This window comes from Dendrobium catenatum, unplaced genomic scaffold, assembly GCF_001605985.2.
Source record: "Dendrobium catenatum unplaced genomic scaffold, ASM160598v2 fragScaff_scaffold_334, whole genome shotgun sequence".
Taxonomy (NCBI): Eukaryota; Viridiplantae; Streptophyta; class Magnoliopsida; order Asparagales; family Orchidaceae; genus Dendrobium; species Dendrobium catenatum.
Window position 1 is genome coordinate 3,112,625 of NW_021318796.1, and position 20,752 is coordinate 3,133,376.

The 20,752-nt window shown below is 35.2% G+C and overlaps 2 protein-coding genes across 2 annotated transcripts; both read left to right on the plus strand.

Moving 5' to 3' along the window:
- The first annotated feature begins 563 nt into the window (after positions 1-563).
- LOC110099968 (putative white-brown complex homolog protein 30) lies at positions 564-10,075 on the plus strand. Its single transcript, XM_020827313.2, has 14 exons — positions 564-956; positions 1,050-1,123; positions 1,436-1,720; positions 2,111-2,174; positions 2,278-2,424; positions 2,610-2,644; positions 3,318-3,391; positions 3,702-4,570; positions 4,923-5,219; positions 5,862-6,338; positions 6,738-6,886; positions 7,708-7,997; positions 8,114-8,238; positions 9,743-10,075. Exons 1-14 carry the CDS (start codon positions 691-693, stop codon positions 9,897-9,899), a joined length of 3,309 nt encoding a protein of 1,102 aa, XP_020682972.1. The 5' UTR covers positions 564-690; the 3' UTR covers positions 9,900-10,075.
- Positions 10,076-19,030: 8,955 nt separating this feature from the next.
- Positions 19,031-20,455, plus strand: LOC110099924 (lysM domain receptor-like kinase 3). The gene has a single exon (XM_020827255.2). It carries the CDS (start codon positions 19,062-19,064, stop codon positions 20,316-20,318), a length of 1,257 nt encoding a protein of 418 aa, XP_020682914.1. The 5' UTR covers positions 19,031-19,061; the 3' UTR covers positions 20,319-20,455.
- Positions 20,456-20,752: the final 297 nt, after the last annotated feature.

A 20,752-nucleotide genomic window follows, 5' to 3' on the forward strand; every position in this document is an offset into this window, starting at 1 on the left:
TTTTTGTTGTTAAAATTAGCATTGTTGGGCTTATAATATATGCGGTAGCAGAGTGAGAGAATAATGGGTCTTAGTATTATACGTATATATATCTAACACTCCAATAGATAAATGTGAGAGAAAAAACATAAGAACTTTTTAACTTGAAAACCCAAGAAAAGGAAAAAAAATATGGAGCTTGACCCAGTTCAAATGATTTCATTAGTACTTGAAAAAATTACAAAGCTTTATTTTTCTTTGAACTTGGAGACGGTGAAATTACAATAATCCGGAGAATTGAGCAGAATTCTGATGTTGGCCTGTGATTAGGTAGAAATTCGGCTTTACTTAGTTCTAAATTTTTTATTGGTTTAATAGCTAATTAAATCGATAAGGGTAATCACTTTAAAAATTTATCCATTATTATATAAATTAAAAATAATAATAATAATCGATCCTTAAAACTCATTTTCCTAATATGGCAATTGGTTGAGAGCCACACATTGCCTGCAACATATTTTTTAGTTTGCTATTTATAGCCCAAGTCTCCAAACAACACCGCATTTCCCTCCCTCCCGTCCAAAACCACCCAACTTCTCCCTACATTTTTCTTTTTTCCGTCCGGCATCACTCCTTTCCCCCCGCCATAGATCATTTTTCCTTGAAACTAATAGATCTTTATTTCGTTGCTTACGAACCTTACCGAGAGATATGCACGCTTTGTGCCGCGTTCGTCACCGGCGACGGGCTATAGCTGCCCTGTTGTTGTTTGTCGCCCTCCTCGCCGCCGGGAAGCTAGGGCAATGCCAGGACGACGACGATGATTATGACGACAGCGATGGCGATGACGACGATGGCGGAGGAAACTCAGCAGATGTCCCGCTCTTCGCCAACATTGTCTATGACCGTCTAATGAGCCTTACCGGAGCGTTCACTAAAGAGTTTGGAAACCAGCTCAAATATTGCATCAAGGATTCGTATGCACTCTGACGTCCTTTTGTTATGATGCTTTTGTGGCTCATCGGTTTAAGTAAATATTGTTTTTTCTTTTTTTTTTGGGGTGGTTTCAGAGATAAAGATTGGAATGAGGCGTTTAATTTTTCGGCGGATTTGAGATTCTTGGTTAATTGCATCAAGCAGAAAGGTGAGCATTTGCTTATTTTTTTATTTTGGCAAGCTAGATTGTCAATTTCGTTTCTTGATCTTCAATTCAAAATTAACTAATTATATTACTTTGCAAAATTTCATATCATATAATGATGGAATGGAAGAATACAAAAATATTTATTTTTTTTATCATACTAAAATGTAAACGAAAGTTCATTTGAAAATTTAAAAAATATGTACATGTTATATGTATGTGTTACTCTGTCATATATAATTGCAAAATATTCCGTTAAATTTACCACTAATTTTAAGGATCTAATTTTCTGTTTTTGAACTTCTGGATAAACAGGGGACCTCACATCACGCTTGTGTAATGCTGCAGAAATAAAATTTTACTTCAATAGCTTTTATGACAACACTGGAGAAAACGCAGCAAAAATCAATATACTTAAACCAAACAAAAATTGCAACTTGACTTCATGGGTACCTGGATGTGAGCCAGGATGGGCATGCAACATCAATCCAAATCAGAATGTTAAGCTTAATGATTCCAAACAAATGCCTGCAAGGACTTATAAGTGTCATCCTTGTTGTCCAGGCTTCTTCTGCCCCCGTGGTATTACTTGCATGATACGTGAGTATTTCTTTATCTATTTTACTATGCACTCTTATCTTGGGAAAATTATTAGGTTCGGACATCGGACTTAGAGATACGTCTGGACTCTAATAAAATACTGAGGCGTGGAGTGTACACGTGGATGTTCAATTAAATTTATTTTTTACTTTATAAATTAAATGTGTCCGTCGAATTTTAAGCCAAACGCACCAAAAACATCAAAAGCACAGGCAAAGCACAAGTAAAACGCAGTCAAAACACTGTAGAAAAAGTGCAACAAAAATACAGTCCACGTGTCAAATTTAAGTGGATGTCCGAACGTATATCTGCGTCAGGTGTCCGGACCTAATAATTTTTCCTTATATTGAAAGATGTGTCTAACTTTAAATTTTTGCTTTCTTTTCAAAGCTTGTCCTTTGGGTGCCTACTGCCCACTTGCTAAACTTAATAAGACCACTGGTGTTTGTGATCCGTAAGCTTATTTCATACTTCTTCAATGTGTTTTTACCTTTCTTATGTCTTTTCTATTAAATTTTTATTGGCCAAAATATGAGTAATTTTTAGAAATGATGCAGATATAATTACCAATTACCTCCTGGTCAACCAAATCATACTTGTGGTGGTGCTGATATGTGGGCTGATGTTTTATCTACTAGACAAGTGTTTTGCCCACCTGGATACTATTGTCCGAGCACTATACAGAAGATTTCTTGCAGTAGTGGGTATTGAATCCATCACATCCTCCAATGGTCATTATTGTATAGTACAAAATTTGACGCTGTATTATTTTCTTTATGTATCATTCATACTCGCACAATTTTGCATATGGCGATTTTGCAAATTATCTTTCTTATTTTTTAATATATTTATCAGTTCAGTAATTGTTTCTTTTGTCGTTACTTTACAGGCATTACTGCAGGAAGGGTTCTACATCTGAAACAAGTAAGCTCACTATAGTTCATACTATTTTATGATAAAATTTAACAAATTCTATACCTGAAATAAGTCGCTCACTACTTTTAATACTATTTTATGGCAAATTTTAGCAAATTCTAATATGATGGAAATATATGTAAGTGTTTTAGTTGATTTACAATTCGAATTTCAACTTGATGTCATATCGCTCACATGTAAATAACTGTGAATATTATGTATAAGCCTCGGTTATTACCTGTCTAAATTAAGTATATGGAGAACATTCATCATAGGTGACACCATCTGAAAAAAATATGATCATATTTGGCCCAAAATTTCATTCAGATAATGTAACAATGACACACTGTTTAAGCTGATGTTTCATAATTTTTTTTTTTCATGGATTATTTTATGATCATTTCTAAGAAAGAGGACTAATTTTCAGGATTAGCAACAAAGTCCATTGTTAGATAATCTAGCTTCCAAGACAAATTTTGTTCATAAATAGTTGATAGTTCTAATAATGCTTTAACTTAACCTTAAGAGCAAAAGATGAGCTTTGGTCCAATATATTTATTGACAAAACCAAGACGAGACATTTTTACATGAGCTTTCTATTTGTTTTGTACTCTGAAGATTGAATTTGAAAGATTTTGTTGTTGAAGCAGAAATTATTGAATATTTTTTCTTTAATATGCAGGGTGTTTTAAGCAAAGTTCTTGTAAGCCAAATTCCTCAAATCAAGATATTACTATATTTGGAGCTCTAGTTATGGTTAGTTACTCCAAAATTTAAATTTGATATCTGTCAGCATTACTGATCATTCTCAACAGCAAAATTTCCTTTTTCAAAACATAAGGTTGAAAACAATTCTTGCAAAAAATGGTGGTTTGGAATGGAAGAAACAAAAATAAAATGAAGGATTTGACGAGGTGGCATTTGGCAATTCTCTTCAATATTTTGAAATTACTCAATGTTTAAAATGTAGCATGCCAATTAAGAAGTTCTCCTTGTCATATTTACAACGAAAAAGTAATTTCTTGCGAAGCCAAAATTTAACATAAAATTTCTGCTCTTTTTATAGGTTGCTCTGTGTTTGTTGCTCTTAATAATATACAACTTCTCTGGCCAAATCCTTAGTAATCGTGAGAGGAGGCAAGCTAAATCAAGAGAAGCTGCTGCAAGGAGTGCTAGAGAAACTGTGCAAGCTCGTGAAAGGTGGAAATCAGCTAAAGATGTTGCCAAGAAACATGCTGTGGGACTTCAGGCACAACTATCAAGAACATTCTCACGCAAAACGTCTAAAGGTTCGGGGCAATCTCATGAATCATCTGACGCATCTAGTTCTAAAAATGCAGGCCTTCCTCCTAAGAAAAAAGAATCTAGTAAACTTACAAAAGTTATTCAGTCACTAGAAGAGAATCCTGAAAGTGACCAAGGTTTTAATCTACAAATTGGAGATAAGAACATAAAGAAAAATGTGCCAAAAGGGAAACAAATGCATACTCGCAGCCAAATCTTCAAGTATGCTTATGGTCAAATTGAGAAAGAAAAGGCACTGGAACAACAATATAAGAACTTGACATTCTCTGGAGTTATTTCTATGGCTACTGATACGGATTTAAGAACCAGGCCGAGAATTGAGATTGCTTTTAAGGACCTAACACTAACTTTGAGAGGGAGTAAGAAAAAGCTTCTAAGAAGTGTGACAGGCAAACTCATTCCTGGCCGTGTGGCAGCAGTGATGGGTCCTTCTGGGGCAGGCAAGACTACATTCCTAACTGCTTTGGCTGGAAAGACAACGGGGTGCGAGATTACAGGCCTGGTTCTTATTAATGAAAAAGTAGAACCAATCCGGTTTTATAAGAAGATTATAGGTTTTGTACCACAGGATGACATTGTTCATGGAAACTTGACAGTGGAAGAGAACCTTTGGTTTAGCGCAAGATGCAGGTATGATATGAATGATGATACTAATCTTTTTGAGAAATTATTTCAGAATATCTCTCAAATGTTTCATTTCTATATATTGTTGAACTTTGGGAAAAAAAAAAAAAAAGAGCATCCATTTCATTACTTTTCATCAAGATGTCTCCTTTCAATCACAATTACTAAAAAAAGAAGTCCAGATCTATATATTTACATTGTTTATATTCAATTGTTTAAATTTTCAGTAATATTGCCTCTACAACATTCACGACTCATTTATTTTGATATTTACATTTTTATCTCTGCTTAGCAATTCCTAAAATTCATTTTTAGGAATAAAGTTACTGATTAAACTTTTCTTCTAATTTTGTCTCAGACTTTCAGCAGACTTGTCAAAGGCTGACAAGGTTCTTGTTGTTGAAAGAATTATCGAGTCCTTAGGATTGCAGACAATACGTGAATCCTTAGTTGGTACTGTTGAGAAGCGTGGAATATCTGGTGGGCAAAGAAAGCGAGTTAATGTTGGACTTGAAATGGTTATGGAACCTTCTTTATTAATTTTAGATGAGCCAACCTCTGGTTTGGATAGTGCTTCATCATCTTTACTTCTTAAAGCCCTACGTCGCGAAGCACTGGAAGGGGTAAATATATGCATGGTGGTTCACCAACCTAGGTATTTTAAGATTATATCCAATAATAATGCTGATTTCTTAAATCAAGTATTCATGTATTTTCTGAATTTCATTAGTCACAAAAATGCCTAGTCAGATATCATTTTTTGGGAAAAGTTTACTTGTTAGAAAATGAGCTTGCAAATTAACTAATATAGATTTGAAATATATATAAGAACCTTTTTTTTTCTAGAATTTTAATGCTAATTGCTAGAAATCATTGTAAATAGTAACATTAAATGAAACATGTATTGAATTGAGATATAAGAACTTAAAATGGTTTTTTGATTCTTTATGAATGATCAAAATATTCTTCGATTATTTAAAAGTCTCATTTTAATTTCTTGACTTTTTAAACAGGGATTTAAATGATCATATGGAAGGATTAATTTGGTTTCTACTTAAAATTGATAATTTAATATAGTCAGGAGCTATTTTGATTCTTAAAAAAAGTTAGGGGATCAATTCAATTCTTTTCTCGTATTGAATTATATGGTCCATTCAGTGGGCAAGTGCTTTTTATTAGTTTATAACTGATGACATGTCAATTAATGGAAGCTTTTCATACAAGAATAATGCATTTCTATCAATCATCAAGGATAATTTATGTTTACATAAGAACTAATAAAAGTTTTTTTTTTCAGTTATACCCTGTACAGGATGTTTGATGATTTGATACTTCTAGCAAAAGGAGGTATAACAGTGTATCATGGATCTGTGAAGAAGGTTGAAGAATACTTTTCAGGCCTGGGTATCAATGTTCCTGAACGTGTTAATCCTCCAGACTATTATATTGACATTTTAGAGGGCATAATTAAACCAAACACAACTTCAGGAATAACTTGCAAGCAACTTCCTCTTCGATGGATGTTACATAATAAATATGATGTGCCTCGTGATATGCTTAATGATGATGCTACTGGAGATGTATCTAGCAGGGATAGTGAAAATACTACTGTTAAGGTCGAAACACCATCTATTGCAGGAGAAGTATGGAACCATGTCAAGGATATTTTAGGGCAGCGAAAAGATGATTTTAAGTACCACTTTTTACATTCTATAGATTTATCAAATCGGAGCACTCCTGGTGTTATGACGCAATACAAGTATTTCTTGGGAAGGTATGAGCCTAGGGCATCTCCAACCGAAAATCTCATTTTTCACTGCAAAATGCAGTGAAGTTAAAAAAATGACGTGATTCATCTCCAATGGAACTCCATTTTGCCCCCTTTCGCACGACGTAACCTTCTTTCTCCTCTTTCGCTCATTTCTTCGGCAAATTCGGCAGAGACAGAAAAATAACGCAGGTGAACGGTGCAACGCCAATATTGGCATCGCGCTGTTCACCCGCAACCAAATACCGGAAGTTTTGCCGTTCGGCTGGAGCTCACGAGCGATGCCATTTATGTGTTTGGAGTTCGATTGGAGATGCCCTTACTCACCATTTAACTCTAGGAAGTTAATTTACATAACTTATTAATATATGATCAAATATTGAGTATAATCCTTATCATTTTCAGGGTAGGTAAACAACGTCTTCGTGAAGCCAGAATACAAGGAGTGGATTTTCTTATTCTGTGTCTTGCTGGAGTCTGCCTAGGGACGCTTGCAAAAATGAGTGATGAAACATTTGGCTCGTTGGGTTACACATACACAGTTATAGCTGTTTGTAAGTTTCTTTTGAATACCATTCACTATATGATATATCATAGGCACCTGATGGTTAATATGTGCTCCTAAGATCATGAATCTGCTTGATGGGGAACACATGGAATAAAAAACAAGAAAATACAGTGTATTTTTATCTGGAAATCATGAAAATAATAGCAAAGCAAAGAAGTTCTGTTTTTTCATGTCTTTTTTTCATAGTTCTACTTTTTATTTTGTACGGCACATGACAAGATAGAATCATTATTGCCTTTATTCAAATTATTTTACGTGTCTCTTGTGTTGATGGAAAAGAAAGATTAGATAAATGTTAGAAATGTTATCTAGTTCAAAATTGAAACTGAAATGGTCATAGATTTTAATGAATATTATCAAATTATTTGGATCTATTTTTGGCCGTTTCTATGTAACATTTTATTTTAACATTTCTGTGTTGTTTTTTATTCCTCGATGAAATTCCTCCTTTTACTGGGTCACCCATTTTATTTTTTGAAGTCTAGCCCTTAATTCTTTTTCTAGCCTAAATTAGTTCATTCAATTCCAAATATGCTTCCAAAGCTGATATTTCCAGTTTATATAGTTAAGGTTTTCTTAAAAATAGACATCCAAGAAATGACAGGCTTACATTTCAGATGCATTTTCTTTCTTTAAACATCTATGGCTATCTTTGGTAGTTGTTTTATATCATCTAGATTCCTTAATGAGGATGTTATGTTGAAAAAATTCTAGCAACCTCATAGTTGTATCTCCTGATAACGTAATTCTTCTAACAAGTTAATTTGTAATAAGATGTTATGTTAATTGAAATGTGTTGTTTTACAGCTCTATTATGTAAGATTGGAGCTCTCAGATCATTTTCACTTGAGAAGTTGCATTACTGGAGGGAAAGGACTTCTGGCATGAGCTCACTTGCTTATTTCCTTGCAAGGGACACCATTGATCATTTCAATACAATCATCAAACCAATAGTTTATCTGTCAATGTTCTATTTTTTCAACAATCCTAGGTCCTCATTTGTAGATAATTACATCATACTGGTTGCTCTTGTTTACTGTGTAACTGGTATTGGTTACTTCTTTGCCATCTTCTTCCAGCCAGGAACAGCCCAGTTGGTGAGATCAACTCTCTTGAAATTCAATTCTTTCTCATTTAAATATTTTTTAGATTATTAACCTTGAGATTCACTAGCTATTATTCCAATCCTGTTAACAATCTTTTGTTCATGCAGTGGTCTGCACTTATGCCGGTTGTTTTAACGCTAATAGCAACTGAGGAGACAACTTCAAAATTCCTGGCTAACATATGCTACACAAAGTGGGCATTGGAAGCATTTGTTGTTGTCAATGCTGAAAGGTTTGATTAATTTCATCTTCTTTCGCACCTTTAATGCATTATATTGGTTCTAAGTTGGTAAACCATCATCATCATCCTCATTAGCCATTTTGCTTCAAAAATAGTAAGGAAATACTTAAAAAATAGATGAATTATTTGATGAAAATCGGTATCAATTTTTCATAAAAAAATAGTGAGAAAAATATCCAAAAGCTGCAAGGATTTTTACACAAAAAACAGGGAGAAACCCACCCATTCAAAATCTGCATCAACTTCTCACTAAATCAGTAAGGAAATTATACAAAAGCTGTAAGGATTATTGCATAGAAACAACAAGGAATCTATCCAAAACTTATAGAGATTTTTACACAAAAAAAGCGAGAAACCCATTTCAAAATCAATCCAAGAAAGTATAGGGATTTTAAAGAAAAAGAATGGTAGGAAATATATCTAAGAATATATAATTCATTACTTCTTTGTATCAACCATATACATGTACTCATTATTATAATTCATATAAAGTTGAGGAAAGAAAAGTGCCACAATACATCTTCATATGGGGATGAAGATCTTATATTTGAGAAGAAATTATCTCTTCATGGAATAGAATAGAAAATATATAAAATAGAAATAAAAATAACTTACAACCTGAAGGCAATTTTGTGCGTAAGAGAGAACAAGAAGAAGAGCTGAGGAGGAGGAGAGATCGGTTGCGAACATGGATCAGCCCCTCACCCCCCCTTATGCCCTAATACCTATTAAGGAAGAAAAAAAAAAAATACTATCTCACCCCTTCCTCTAGATCCAAATCAAAGGGCTCAAATTTGAGTTGCTAAATTAAGAGGATTTAATTGGCTAACTAAAATTGAATTAATCAACCAAACTTCGTTTAGATTTAGATTTGGGCTCATTTAACAGAGTCCATTTGAGTTAATTTAATTTGTTTTATATCGAGTCTAAACACAATAAATTGGGTGGATTAAAATTATTATATTCTCGTCGAGTCGAATCGACTCGACGTCGCCTAATTGAACTTATTTTATTAAACTTAAATTAATTCTGATTAATTTTGGTTGGGCTCGATTCAATTTAATGGGTCGACGATGGCGTCGAGGTCGAATAAACACGAGTTGAGTCGAACGGACCCTACATTGAATTGAACTAACTTGACATGACATGAATTAACATAATTTAGATTGAGTTGGCCTTCGTTAATTTGAAGTCGAATTAATTAAATTCAATTTGGTGTAAACCTATTCAATTGAGATCAAATCAATACGAACGAGGTTGAGTCGATATTGTGTCATCCGGTGTACACCGAAGGAAAATCCTAGATGTGACTTCTACATACGGTAAGGAGCCCTAAGTTCTAGGAGAATCATAGAGGAAGGTCAACAAATATATATTATTCCTAACATGCACATAAATTATTACATAACCATTCCCATCTTATTTTGAAATTTGGTTTATTTTCTATGTTTTCTATGTTTCTATTTATAAATTATGACCCCCTTCTATGTTACAGGTATTCTGGAGTATGGCTGATAACTAGGTGTGGTTCTATGATGCAAAGTGATTATGATATCAATGATTGGGCCCTTTGTATAATTGTTCTCATTTTATATGGCATGCTTTCTCGCTGCATTGCCTTTTTTTGTATGGTCACTGTCTCAAGGAATTAAATGTCTGAAAGCTTATGCTTTAGAATTATTCGTGTAGGGAAAATGCTTGTAGAATTCTTGTCTGGATAGTCAGATACAGCAAAGTTCAACAATTAGGAATGCCTAAACAGCATGATTGTATTTTTGTAAATGAGCTTCTTCGTTCAAATAATGTAAAATTAGTACTCATTTATTTATTAACTGAGTTTAAATGAGAAGAACTAACATGCTTAACTGCAGTTATTATGCAATAGCCCTATCCATATACGAAAAATTATTCTGTGCGGACACCTAATCATCCTGTGACGAATAAGAACATGCCACGTCACCCGGTACACTACCATGGTACACATAAAAAAAGTAACGTGGTCTATTCTGATTCGCCTCCAGATAATGTCCGTATCCGCATAGAATAATTTCGTTTAAAGCGTTATGCTTCCATCATAGACAAAAAATAGTTTATATTTTAGTTTCAGTTGTAATTTGCTGATATGTATAAGCTTCCTTCTTGTTCGATTTTTTGTTTTGTTTGACCATTTGTGGATGGATATACAAAGTGCTCCTTCAAGACTAAGCTGCTAATTATTGACCTAAGATGAGAGTAGCAATGAATTATAGAGAACTCCTTAAGGATCTTTCTCTAAAGAAAAATCAAGATTAGTGAGTATTTGGCACCTGCTCTTTTAATATTTGTGGATGGAATGGATGATTCATATTTCATTAACTAATATAGATAACAAATAGTTGACATTGATGATACCAATGGTGTAAAAGGAGTTAAGGACCAACCAACTCATTGGCAGCATAGAAGGATGAAATGAAGATTGGCATAGAACTACAAGCTCTCTTTTGAAATTACAAAATAATCTTTTGAAAAGAGATAAATTTAGCAGAATCTATCATTTTACCTAAACCCTAAAAATCAATATTATATGTTAACTCCAAAAAATATCCTCCGAAACCGAAATCATACATGTTTTATACGCACAAGCAAACAAATGAGCAAGCCCTAAGCAGCTTACGCAAATGCCATTTTCACTCTACAGAAATTGAGTAAAAAATCAAAAGAGTGGGGTTTTGAAGAAAACCAGAGGACGATCAACGATACCTCATGCTGCTTGGCCTCCGCCAGGATCCGATCGAACTGCTCCTCGCTTGTGATCGGCAGGAGCTCGATGGCCCGAATTTTTAGGCCTTTTTATTCGGTGCGGACTCTGGGACGTTAAGTTCGGAAGCCAGTAAATTAAAATCGGGCCACGTGTAATTTTTATTTGGCTCTCCGAATACATCTCTCTTCTCTTTCTCAGTTTTCTTCCGAGTAGAAAATCTATCTCAAATGAGTAAAATTGTTTACAATCATAAAAAACCTAGATATTGCTGGTTTTTTTTTTTTTTTCAATTTTCGCGTATACGTCGAGCCTCACCGGATGTTGGAAAGAACACGCTAATTTTTAATTTTTCATCGAGTCGTGTAGTGGGGTCATCGGGATACATGTGCTGCAATTTTACTGGATTCTGGACGTATAACTACGTTCGGAGTCCGCACCAAATAAAAATTCCAATCGACGAGGGTCATCATCATCAACCTTGATACGTCACAAAAAATCGGCTTCATCAGGCGCAAATCTTGATGCAAATATGAATTATTCTAAAATTAAATTCAAGATCATCTAAGCACTAATTTCAATAAGCTTAAAGTCAAATGAAACATCTCAAGGTGATGAACTCAACGACACCTAAATCAATACAATCTGAGCCCAAATGAGCTCAAATCAAAGGATCAAAGTCAACTTGAAAGGTTTAGAGCATTAATTGGATGGTCAAATGATATTTAAATATAACATGCTTATAGTCGAATCGAGCGTCTTGATGAGACAGGTCCAACAAGCCCAAGATAACTCAATTCTGATATCATTAAAGCACTCAAATGATTAATAAATGCTCTATGATCAAGAACTAATATCAATCGTTCGATGAAACACTCCCAACCTACCTTTGATTCTCTATATTTACTATTCATGTCACTACCAAAAAATTATGAACAACCCATCATTCTTCTCATAAGGGGGAGGAGGAAATGAGCAAGCTTAAGAGCTCTCTTACACTCTCCATCTATTGCTGCCACCATTGGAGTTCTTGCCGACATCCGTCACCCAGCGACTACAATCTCTCCAACCACCGTTGCTAGCCAATTATGGTCCCTCGGACCATCATTGCTTGTTGAATACAGTCCCTTAGACCACCGTCTCCCATTGACTACGATCCCTCCAACCACCATTGCCCATTGACTATAATTCCTCGGATCATCATCGCCCGCCATTTACAGTTCCTCAAACCACCATCGTCTGCCGACTACGGTCCCTTTGACCACTATCACTAGTTAACTATAGCAACTACGACTAGCTTCGCTTTCCAACCACGGTCTCTCAGAACATCATCGCCTGCGGACTACGGTCCTTCCAAGCTCTGTAGCTCGCCGACTACAACCCTACTGACTAAACTAACAAAAATGTCAATACTCTCTTAAGAACAACTGCCATGTTATAGTATGCTCCATGCAAGATGTATTTTATATATTGAGCCAATGCCCTTCTCTGAGGAGGGACATCATTTGTAATCAATCATATACTGCTGGATTCATTCAAACTAGGCCAAGCCCCATTGTTTTTTTTTTTTTTTCCTTTTTAGAGTTTTTCACATAAAAATCTTGGTGTCTCTTATGAATGCAAGACCCTTTTCTTGTATGTGTCTGTGTGTTGGATCTTCATACAAAGTTAAGACGTTAAACTTTATATCTCTCAACTGTCACAAATATTCCTAGACGCAACAATTTAACGTCATCTGTGAGAAATGATTCGTAGTTATGGTGCAAACTTATGCAATTTTCTATCGCCCCTCAACTATCAACTAATGTTGTATCAATTTTGTGAAAGCAAATTTGAACTAAGGGGGGGGGGGGGGAGGGGGTGGCTGGGGCTTGCTTGTAACTTCCAATGCGAAGAGGCAAAAAAAAAGTTTTTTTTTTCTAATATTTTCAATGTCCAAGATAATGTCATTGACAATCAATTTTCATAAAGCTTTCAATAAATGTAAGAATGTTTCAAGAAAATTTTTAAGGCATATGCAGTTTCCAACTGGACCTTTATTCTTTGAGCAATGTCTTAATTTCGATCTCAAAAAGGCAATAACATTCTAAAGAAATATTTATTGTCACGTTTGATTCGAGATATATACGGAATTCACCCCCTATCAATCAAATTACGTCAATCCCAAGGGGATTCTATTCAACTTCTTCATACAAGTTAACGTCATTGAGTAACACTATGATAAATAATCTTAGATAAGTCAAATATCTTTAGTGGATTCTCTCGGCCGCTTCCATACAAGTTAATGTCATCAGAAAATGTTATATTAAACAACCTCGAATAGGTCAAACATTCCTTATGAATTTTGTTAGCATTTTTAATGCAAATGAGTAACACTCTATCAAATAACCCTAGGAATGTCTGCCCATGAGGTAGCCTCAAAGGAAAGCTATCAGTGGATAAGATTCTCACTAAAAAGACTACATGAGAGTAAGTGGTTGACAGAGTCACCCCTCAATCAAAGACAATCGAAAGCTAAGAGCCTCAAAAAGCATGTATTAAAAACCTAAAAAAGTATAGATATATCAAAAATCTTAGAAGGCTAAGAGCCTCAAAAGACACTGGTACACTAAAAAACTTGGAAGGCTAAAAAGCCTCAGAAGAATTACATTTATCAGAATAATAAATGCTGAATAAATTCCTCTATTATAACTATTCTAACTCGAGAGTAATAAATCAAAACTTATCTAAGCAATGCATAAAGAAATTTGAAATGAGTTCATATATAAGTATTCATTACTTTAAGTAAACATCAATTTCATATAAAAATTTCTAAGATATTGATATTGATATTGAGAGATGACCTGGTAACCCGCACGGGTCGGGTACGGATTGAAATATCTAACATGTTTGCTAAATTGGGTCGGGTTCAGGTTGACCCGTTTAGATCCGAGTCAACTCGGGTTCAACCCGAACCCGACCCATCAAACCGAATTGACACCCCTAGAGTTAGCCATTCAATTACAAGTCCAATTTTACGAACTTCCCATCGATTTCCTTTTAAGAAGCTGTAAGCAAAGCCTTCATCAATGCTTTGGACAATCAGACAACTTATCATGAACCACTTGGATATGATTGTGGATTTCTTGATGACAAGTCAAGGACTCCTTGAACTCTTCTATATCATTCAATGATATGATCTCTATCCTGAAAGGCACTATTCTCTCCTGCAATGGAGGATCATGCACGTCCCATATCGGACCTCTATGGAGCAATAATCAACACATTATAAAGCTTATTACAAACCACCATCAAACCTCCACTTAATTGACACCATGACGAATATGCTGCAAGATTGTTGAAGTCAATATAATATTCAATTCTCTCCATCATGTTATCGACTATCTGCCCCCGTTAGCATGCATACCTACTATTTCCAACAAAATATAGCTTGAAAATTGCCATCAGCTCACCACCTGATTGCCAAGATCGAAATGTCATCTAACCACCTTCATTATGATTTCATCAAAATACTGTCTGACTTCCTGCGTCAAAGGATCAACTTATGATTGTCGGATCTCTTTCCAAATGTAAACCATTGTCAGGATTATGCATGTTCATTGATTGTCTTCGGTCATTAATGGAATTTTGCCTATTTGTTGGTTATCGCCGAATTTTCTTCCAGGCATTTGTAATATCAAAATCTGCTCCAGGATCGTCCAGGACGATCTGGATCGTCCTGGGACGATCAGTTGTAAGTTTTGCTCCAGATTTTGCCCAGTTTTGCTTCAGGTGGTTTTTGTACATATCGTCTAGGCCGATTTGGACATCGTCCAGGCCGATCGGCACTGTAGAAAATATCGGCCTGAGAATAGTTCTGGGAATTGTCCACGGCGATCGGGACGATCGAATTTTGGTCTGATCGTCCCGGGACCCAGGCATTGCTGCTGTCAAATCTCTTCTTGAGAGAGGCCACCCTTAGGTCGTTTCTAACTTTTGTAAGAAAATTGGGCTTTCATTGCTACCATATTCTCTTAGTTATCAATCTAAGGAAAAATTTGGACCAACACAAGAGAACCCGGCTTTGATCACTACCAACATTCTCCAAGCTATTAATCTAAGGAAAAATTTGGATCAATGCTTTGATCACCACCAACATTATCCAAGATACCAATCCAAGAAAAAATTTGGACCAATACAAGAGAACTAGACTTTGATCACCACCAACATTCGCTTTCATCACCACCTACGCTCCTCAAGCTATCAATCCACATGAATGTTAAGGCCGGCACAAGAGAAGAAGGTTTTGTTCGCTGCTCACAATCCCCGAGCCACTAATCCAAAGAGAGGGCTTGGACCGACACAAAATATTGTGCTTTTCCCCTTACCCCAAGGTGCTATTTATAGATGCAAGGAAGAGGAGAGATGAAAAGAATTTTTTATTATTAAATTTTAGAAAATTTTTAATAATTTTTTGAAAATTTTAAAAGGCAACAAATCAATTTATATATTAATAATAGAAAAATTAATATTTTATTCAAATCGAGGAGGCAATAGAGAAGATAAAAAGTTTTTTTTTTCAAAATTTTCTATGAATTTTCTGAACATTTTATAAACTTTTAGAAATTTTTTAATAATTTTTTAAAACAGTTTTAATGATTTTTTTCAAAATTATTTTTATTAAAAAATCATTTAATAAGTGATAATTCATAATTGTATATCATATCAAGCCTGATTAACTTATAATTCGCCAGATATTATAGTTTAAATTATAATATATACTCTTTTATAGCAGTCATCACTTTATATTCCCGTAGTTTAATATGATAAAAAATATATTACTTATTAATCTATATATTGAAACAGTATTAAAAAAAAAAAAACATTGAAACAGTATTAACCATATTAATGTGATACTGTTTTTTAAATTTATTCCAACTATTATATATTGTAATGATAATTTGGTGACAGTTATGACTGATAAATTTATTATATAATATTTATTGGAGAACATGATTCTCTAATACATTGTATTTATCATATAATCTTACATTGACCGTAGTAAACAATATCCTAAATAAAAAAATAAAAAAAAGGGAGATTTACATACATACCATTTAATACTATTCTATTTAGATATTTAACATCTAAAACTTTAATATTACAGGTGGTATGCATGTAATATTAAAGTTTTAGATGTTAGATATGTAAATAAGATGTTATAAAGTGGTATGTATGTAAATTTCCCAAAAAAAAAGTAAACAATATCCTAGCACTACTAATAAATCAAGTTTTTGCCGCACTTTTTAGGACCTATTACAGCGGTTTAAACACATACTATTTATACACATTTGATAATAGCGATTAATTTTGTCATTCCATAAAATTCTAGTAAAAACATCTTTTATTAATTATTGATAAGTATAAAGAATATTTTGATATAATATGGACGAATGTATTCCAAAATTAATTGACCAGAAAATAATTGTATTAGGCTCGTAAATACACATTAAATATTCGAATATAAATATTGTTTACATATCTATGGTCTCTCTGACCAATTATAAATAAAATTTTACAACCGTCACAATGATTCTCTATCCCTCTATAAGTCAAGAAGGTGCACACTCTTGAACAATTATTACGTCCTCCGATCGGATGCAGAGGAACATCCGGTCGTAGGCAAAATCCCGCCTATACCGAGGTGTACCGAGTTTTTCCTACGACCGGATGTTCCTCTGCATCCTTACACCGGACCAAATAAAAGTTCGCCACTCCTCGTAATTGTAATTTTCAATCACAAGCAGCTTGAAAGGATCAAATACATAGTTTCGGAATCCACATGTTTAGATGTCCGAAAATAGGGCGGGCAATTGATACGTCATCAAAATTAGCTTTGATCGGGCACGAATCTCGATGTAAATATGAATCATAAACTTCCAAAATTAAATTCAGGATCATCCAAGCTCCTATTTTAGCAAGCTTCTAGTCGAATGAAACATCTTAAGGAGATGAACTCAACGACACCAAACTCAGTCCAAATTTGAGGCCAAATAAGCCCAAATCAAATGATCAAAGCCTACTTGAAATCTTTAGAGCATTAATTGGATGATCAAATAATATCAAAATATGACATGCTTATAGTCAAATCCGACCACCGTCACCCATTTACTTCGGCCCCTCAGACCACCATCGATTGCCAACTACGGTCCCTCCGACCATCATCGCCCATTGACTATGCCCATGATGACCACCTTTGACTGTCAACTACAATATCTCGAACTATCATCGTATGCCGACTACGGTCATTCTAATCTCCGCAGTCTGCTCACTACAACCCTATTGACTAAACAATTAAAAAAAACAACAATCTATTAAGACTAGTTGCCATGTTGTAATATGCTCTCTACAATATGTATTTGATATATTGAGTCCTATCTCATCTGAAAAAGGACATCATTTATAATCAATCATTCATTCAAGTTGGGTTAGACCAAATGATTTTTTTCCATTTTAGGATTTTAACGTAAAAATTTTGGTGTACTTATGATTGCTACATCCTACTCTTATATTTGTTTGTGTGCTAGATTTTCGTACAAAGTTAAGACGTTAAACTTTTTTTTTAAGTAATTAATACATTAAACTTTATATCTCTCATACATTGATTATGCCACTTCTATTTATGAATTAAGGTTTCGTTTCGAACAGCGTTAGATAATTGTTTTTTATACTTTTAAGAAATTTTTGTACTAAAAATAAAATTTAGGAAGCAGTAAAATAGTTGTTTTTGAAGGATAAATCTCAAACGTGACTATTCAGGGTAGGCAGATGGTCGACAAAAAACAGAGTTGACTTTCCAAGAAGTCGTAAGGAATTTCATTAATTTACTAAATTGACTACGAGCTACTTTGACAAATTCAAATGGAAGATAATATATTTTCTAATTAAAGGAAAACTAAGGAAATGCAACTTGACGCCATCACCAACGCTTTCACACGCTAAGCAAAATTATGGGATTAAATTAAGTAATTTTGGTATTTTCTTCTCTTTTAATTTAAGATGTAAAATAATACAAAAATTCAATCAAATTGGGGAATTTAATTTAATTAATTCTCATAAGTTAAAACTACAAATCATACTAATTTTATGAATTTCGATCAAAATTAACAAGTTCTGGTGAGTTTCTCTTAGATACTCAAATAGGCTTGTATGAAACTCTTATATTTTAAATGAAGTAATTTTTTAACCATCAAAATTTTATTAGAATTCTATCATTAAAATCCTATTTTGTTTTATGCAAATTATTTGAACTCAAATTAAAATAACAAAGTAATAAAAATCATCATAATTTTATTTGGATAATACTTTTTAGTTGTTTTCTCATAATTTTTTAGAAATTTTTATATTAAAAAATATTTCTTTCAATTGGAGAGCTAAATTGCTTTCATCACAACAATTTTATCATAAATTTTATAAGACACTACTACAGCCATTCCAAAAAGATCCTAAATCAAAATCGACCCATACTGTACTTGAGGTAGTAGCAATTCTTTGAAAATAGTTGAGCTATATGCTCGCGAAATTACAAGAGGGGCATAAAATAGAGTCAAAAGAAGAAAAAAATCTTTAGATATGTATATGATAATAAAAAAATCATACTTAAGAAATGTTATAAATTAAGCTCAATCAACCGAAGGGGTTGTTGAGTGTTGACCATCCAAATCATTGATTGTCATCATAGTTTATTTATAAAAGTACCTGTATGCTTATGAAATTTTTTTTATATATGATATTTATTTTTAATTACATATATTTAAAATTGTTATTATTTTGTTATATTATTTATAACAAATGATTTTTTTTTTTGGGACATTTAGTCCATTTAAGACAAATTCACATACACAACGCATACACATAGACTCGAACCTTGGATTTCTTAGTTGGAAGCCTAAGCTCTCAACCAATAGGCCAAAGAGAGTTGTGTCAAATGATATTTTTTTAAACTAAAGTCACGTAATTTTATAACATTAAATTTTAATATAAATAGAAAGATATCCTGTAACAATTTCTTTTCCTTCCAGTACCGCTTGGCGCTCCCATGTGCAAAGCCCGCCGAGATGCCCACGCTTCCCAGCCCCGCCCCATCCCGTCCAATAAGCAAACGGTCCACACCCCATCCTCCACCTCCGGCGGTGCCTCCCCAACGATATTCTTCAGCGTCACCAATACTTCCATCGCCGGCGACCGACGCACCAACTCCTCTTCCTCAAGGAGCATCTCCTCCCTTGCCAGCCTCCGTTCCTCCCTCTCCGACACCCCGACTCTATACTCTAACGCCGAGATATCCGCCGCCACTATCAATCCCGTTGCCAAGCACATCTCCTCTTCCTCTTACCGCTGCTCCCTACGTGGTTGCGATGTCTTCGTCTACCGACGTCCCTTCCGCGGAGATCCCGAAGCCCTCTCAATCCGGCTCGCCGACGTCTGCAAGAGCCACCACCGCAGCCTTGTTCGCATCCTCGGTGCCTCTGTATGCGCCGACAACATCCACCTCGTCTACGACTTCGTCCCCGGAGCTTCTCTCTCCTCCTGCCTCCGTAACCCGCTAAACCCTACATTCACCGCTCTCTCGTCCTGGATCTCCCGAATGCAGGTCGCCGCTGATCTCGCACAGGGTCTCGATTACATCCACCACCACGCCGGTGGCGGCGGATTCGTTCATAATCGCATCAAAAGCTCTGCAGTCATCGTCTCTGAGAGCGGATTCAACGCCAAGATCTGCTACTTCGGCGCAGCCTTCCTTGCTGGGGATATTAAAATCAAGAAGATGATGAGAACGGACAGCCGGTCGGTGAAGATTGAGGGGACCAGGGGGTATTTGGCGCCGGAGGTGATTGCTGGGGGAAGTGTTACGAGGAAATCGGATGTGTTTGCGTTTGGGGTTGTGGTCCTGGAGTTGATTTCCGGTGATGAGCCGGTCAAGTATAGATTAGGCGCCGAAAAAGAAAAGAGGTATGAATGGGTTTCTCTAATCGAGACGGCGAGGGAGGTAGTTGGGGCGGCAGCATGGGAGGAGGAGGGATCGCCGGCTATGGATTCGGTGACGGCGGTGGTTGAGAGGTTGGGGAGGGTTCGTCGGTGGGTGGATCGGAGGTTGAAGGATTCGTTTCCATTGGAAGTGGCGGAGAAGATGATGGTGGTGGCGCTTCGGTGCGTGGAGGGTGACGCGGCGAAGAGGCCGGGGATGAGTTGGGTTCAGGGGAAGATTTCACAGCTGTTTCTGGAGTCCAAGGCTTGGAGCGAGAAAATTCGAATGCCGGCGGAGATTTCATCAGCAACTTTCGGTCCGCGGTGAGAAGGGCGACAAATGGCGGCATCGCCTGGATGTTACCGGACTGTGTTAAAATAATTATCTGAGGTTATTTAATTTGTTATCTCATAATTTGAGGGAGATAAAAAAATTTATTCTGAGACCAGGAGAGTTGCCGGCCATATGTGTTTTTTTAGTTGAAGTGTGAAATTCATCTGGTTATCAGTTATTTTTTTTTAATTACACCATGTAAAATTTTTATAACTTTATGAATCTGATAGTTACATTTTATATTTATATAATATTAAGAGTGTAAGCGTGTCGAGCTCAAATGGCCTAAATTTGGATGACTCAAATTAGATTCTCAATGATTAAATGTTTCGAACCTAATACTAAAATTATTACATCCTCTGACCTGACGTAGATGTACGTTCGACGCCAATAACATGTCGCCACGTGCTCTTACTCTTTACCGCGCG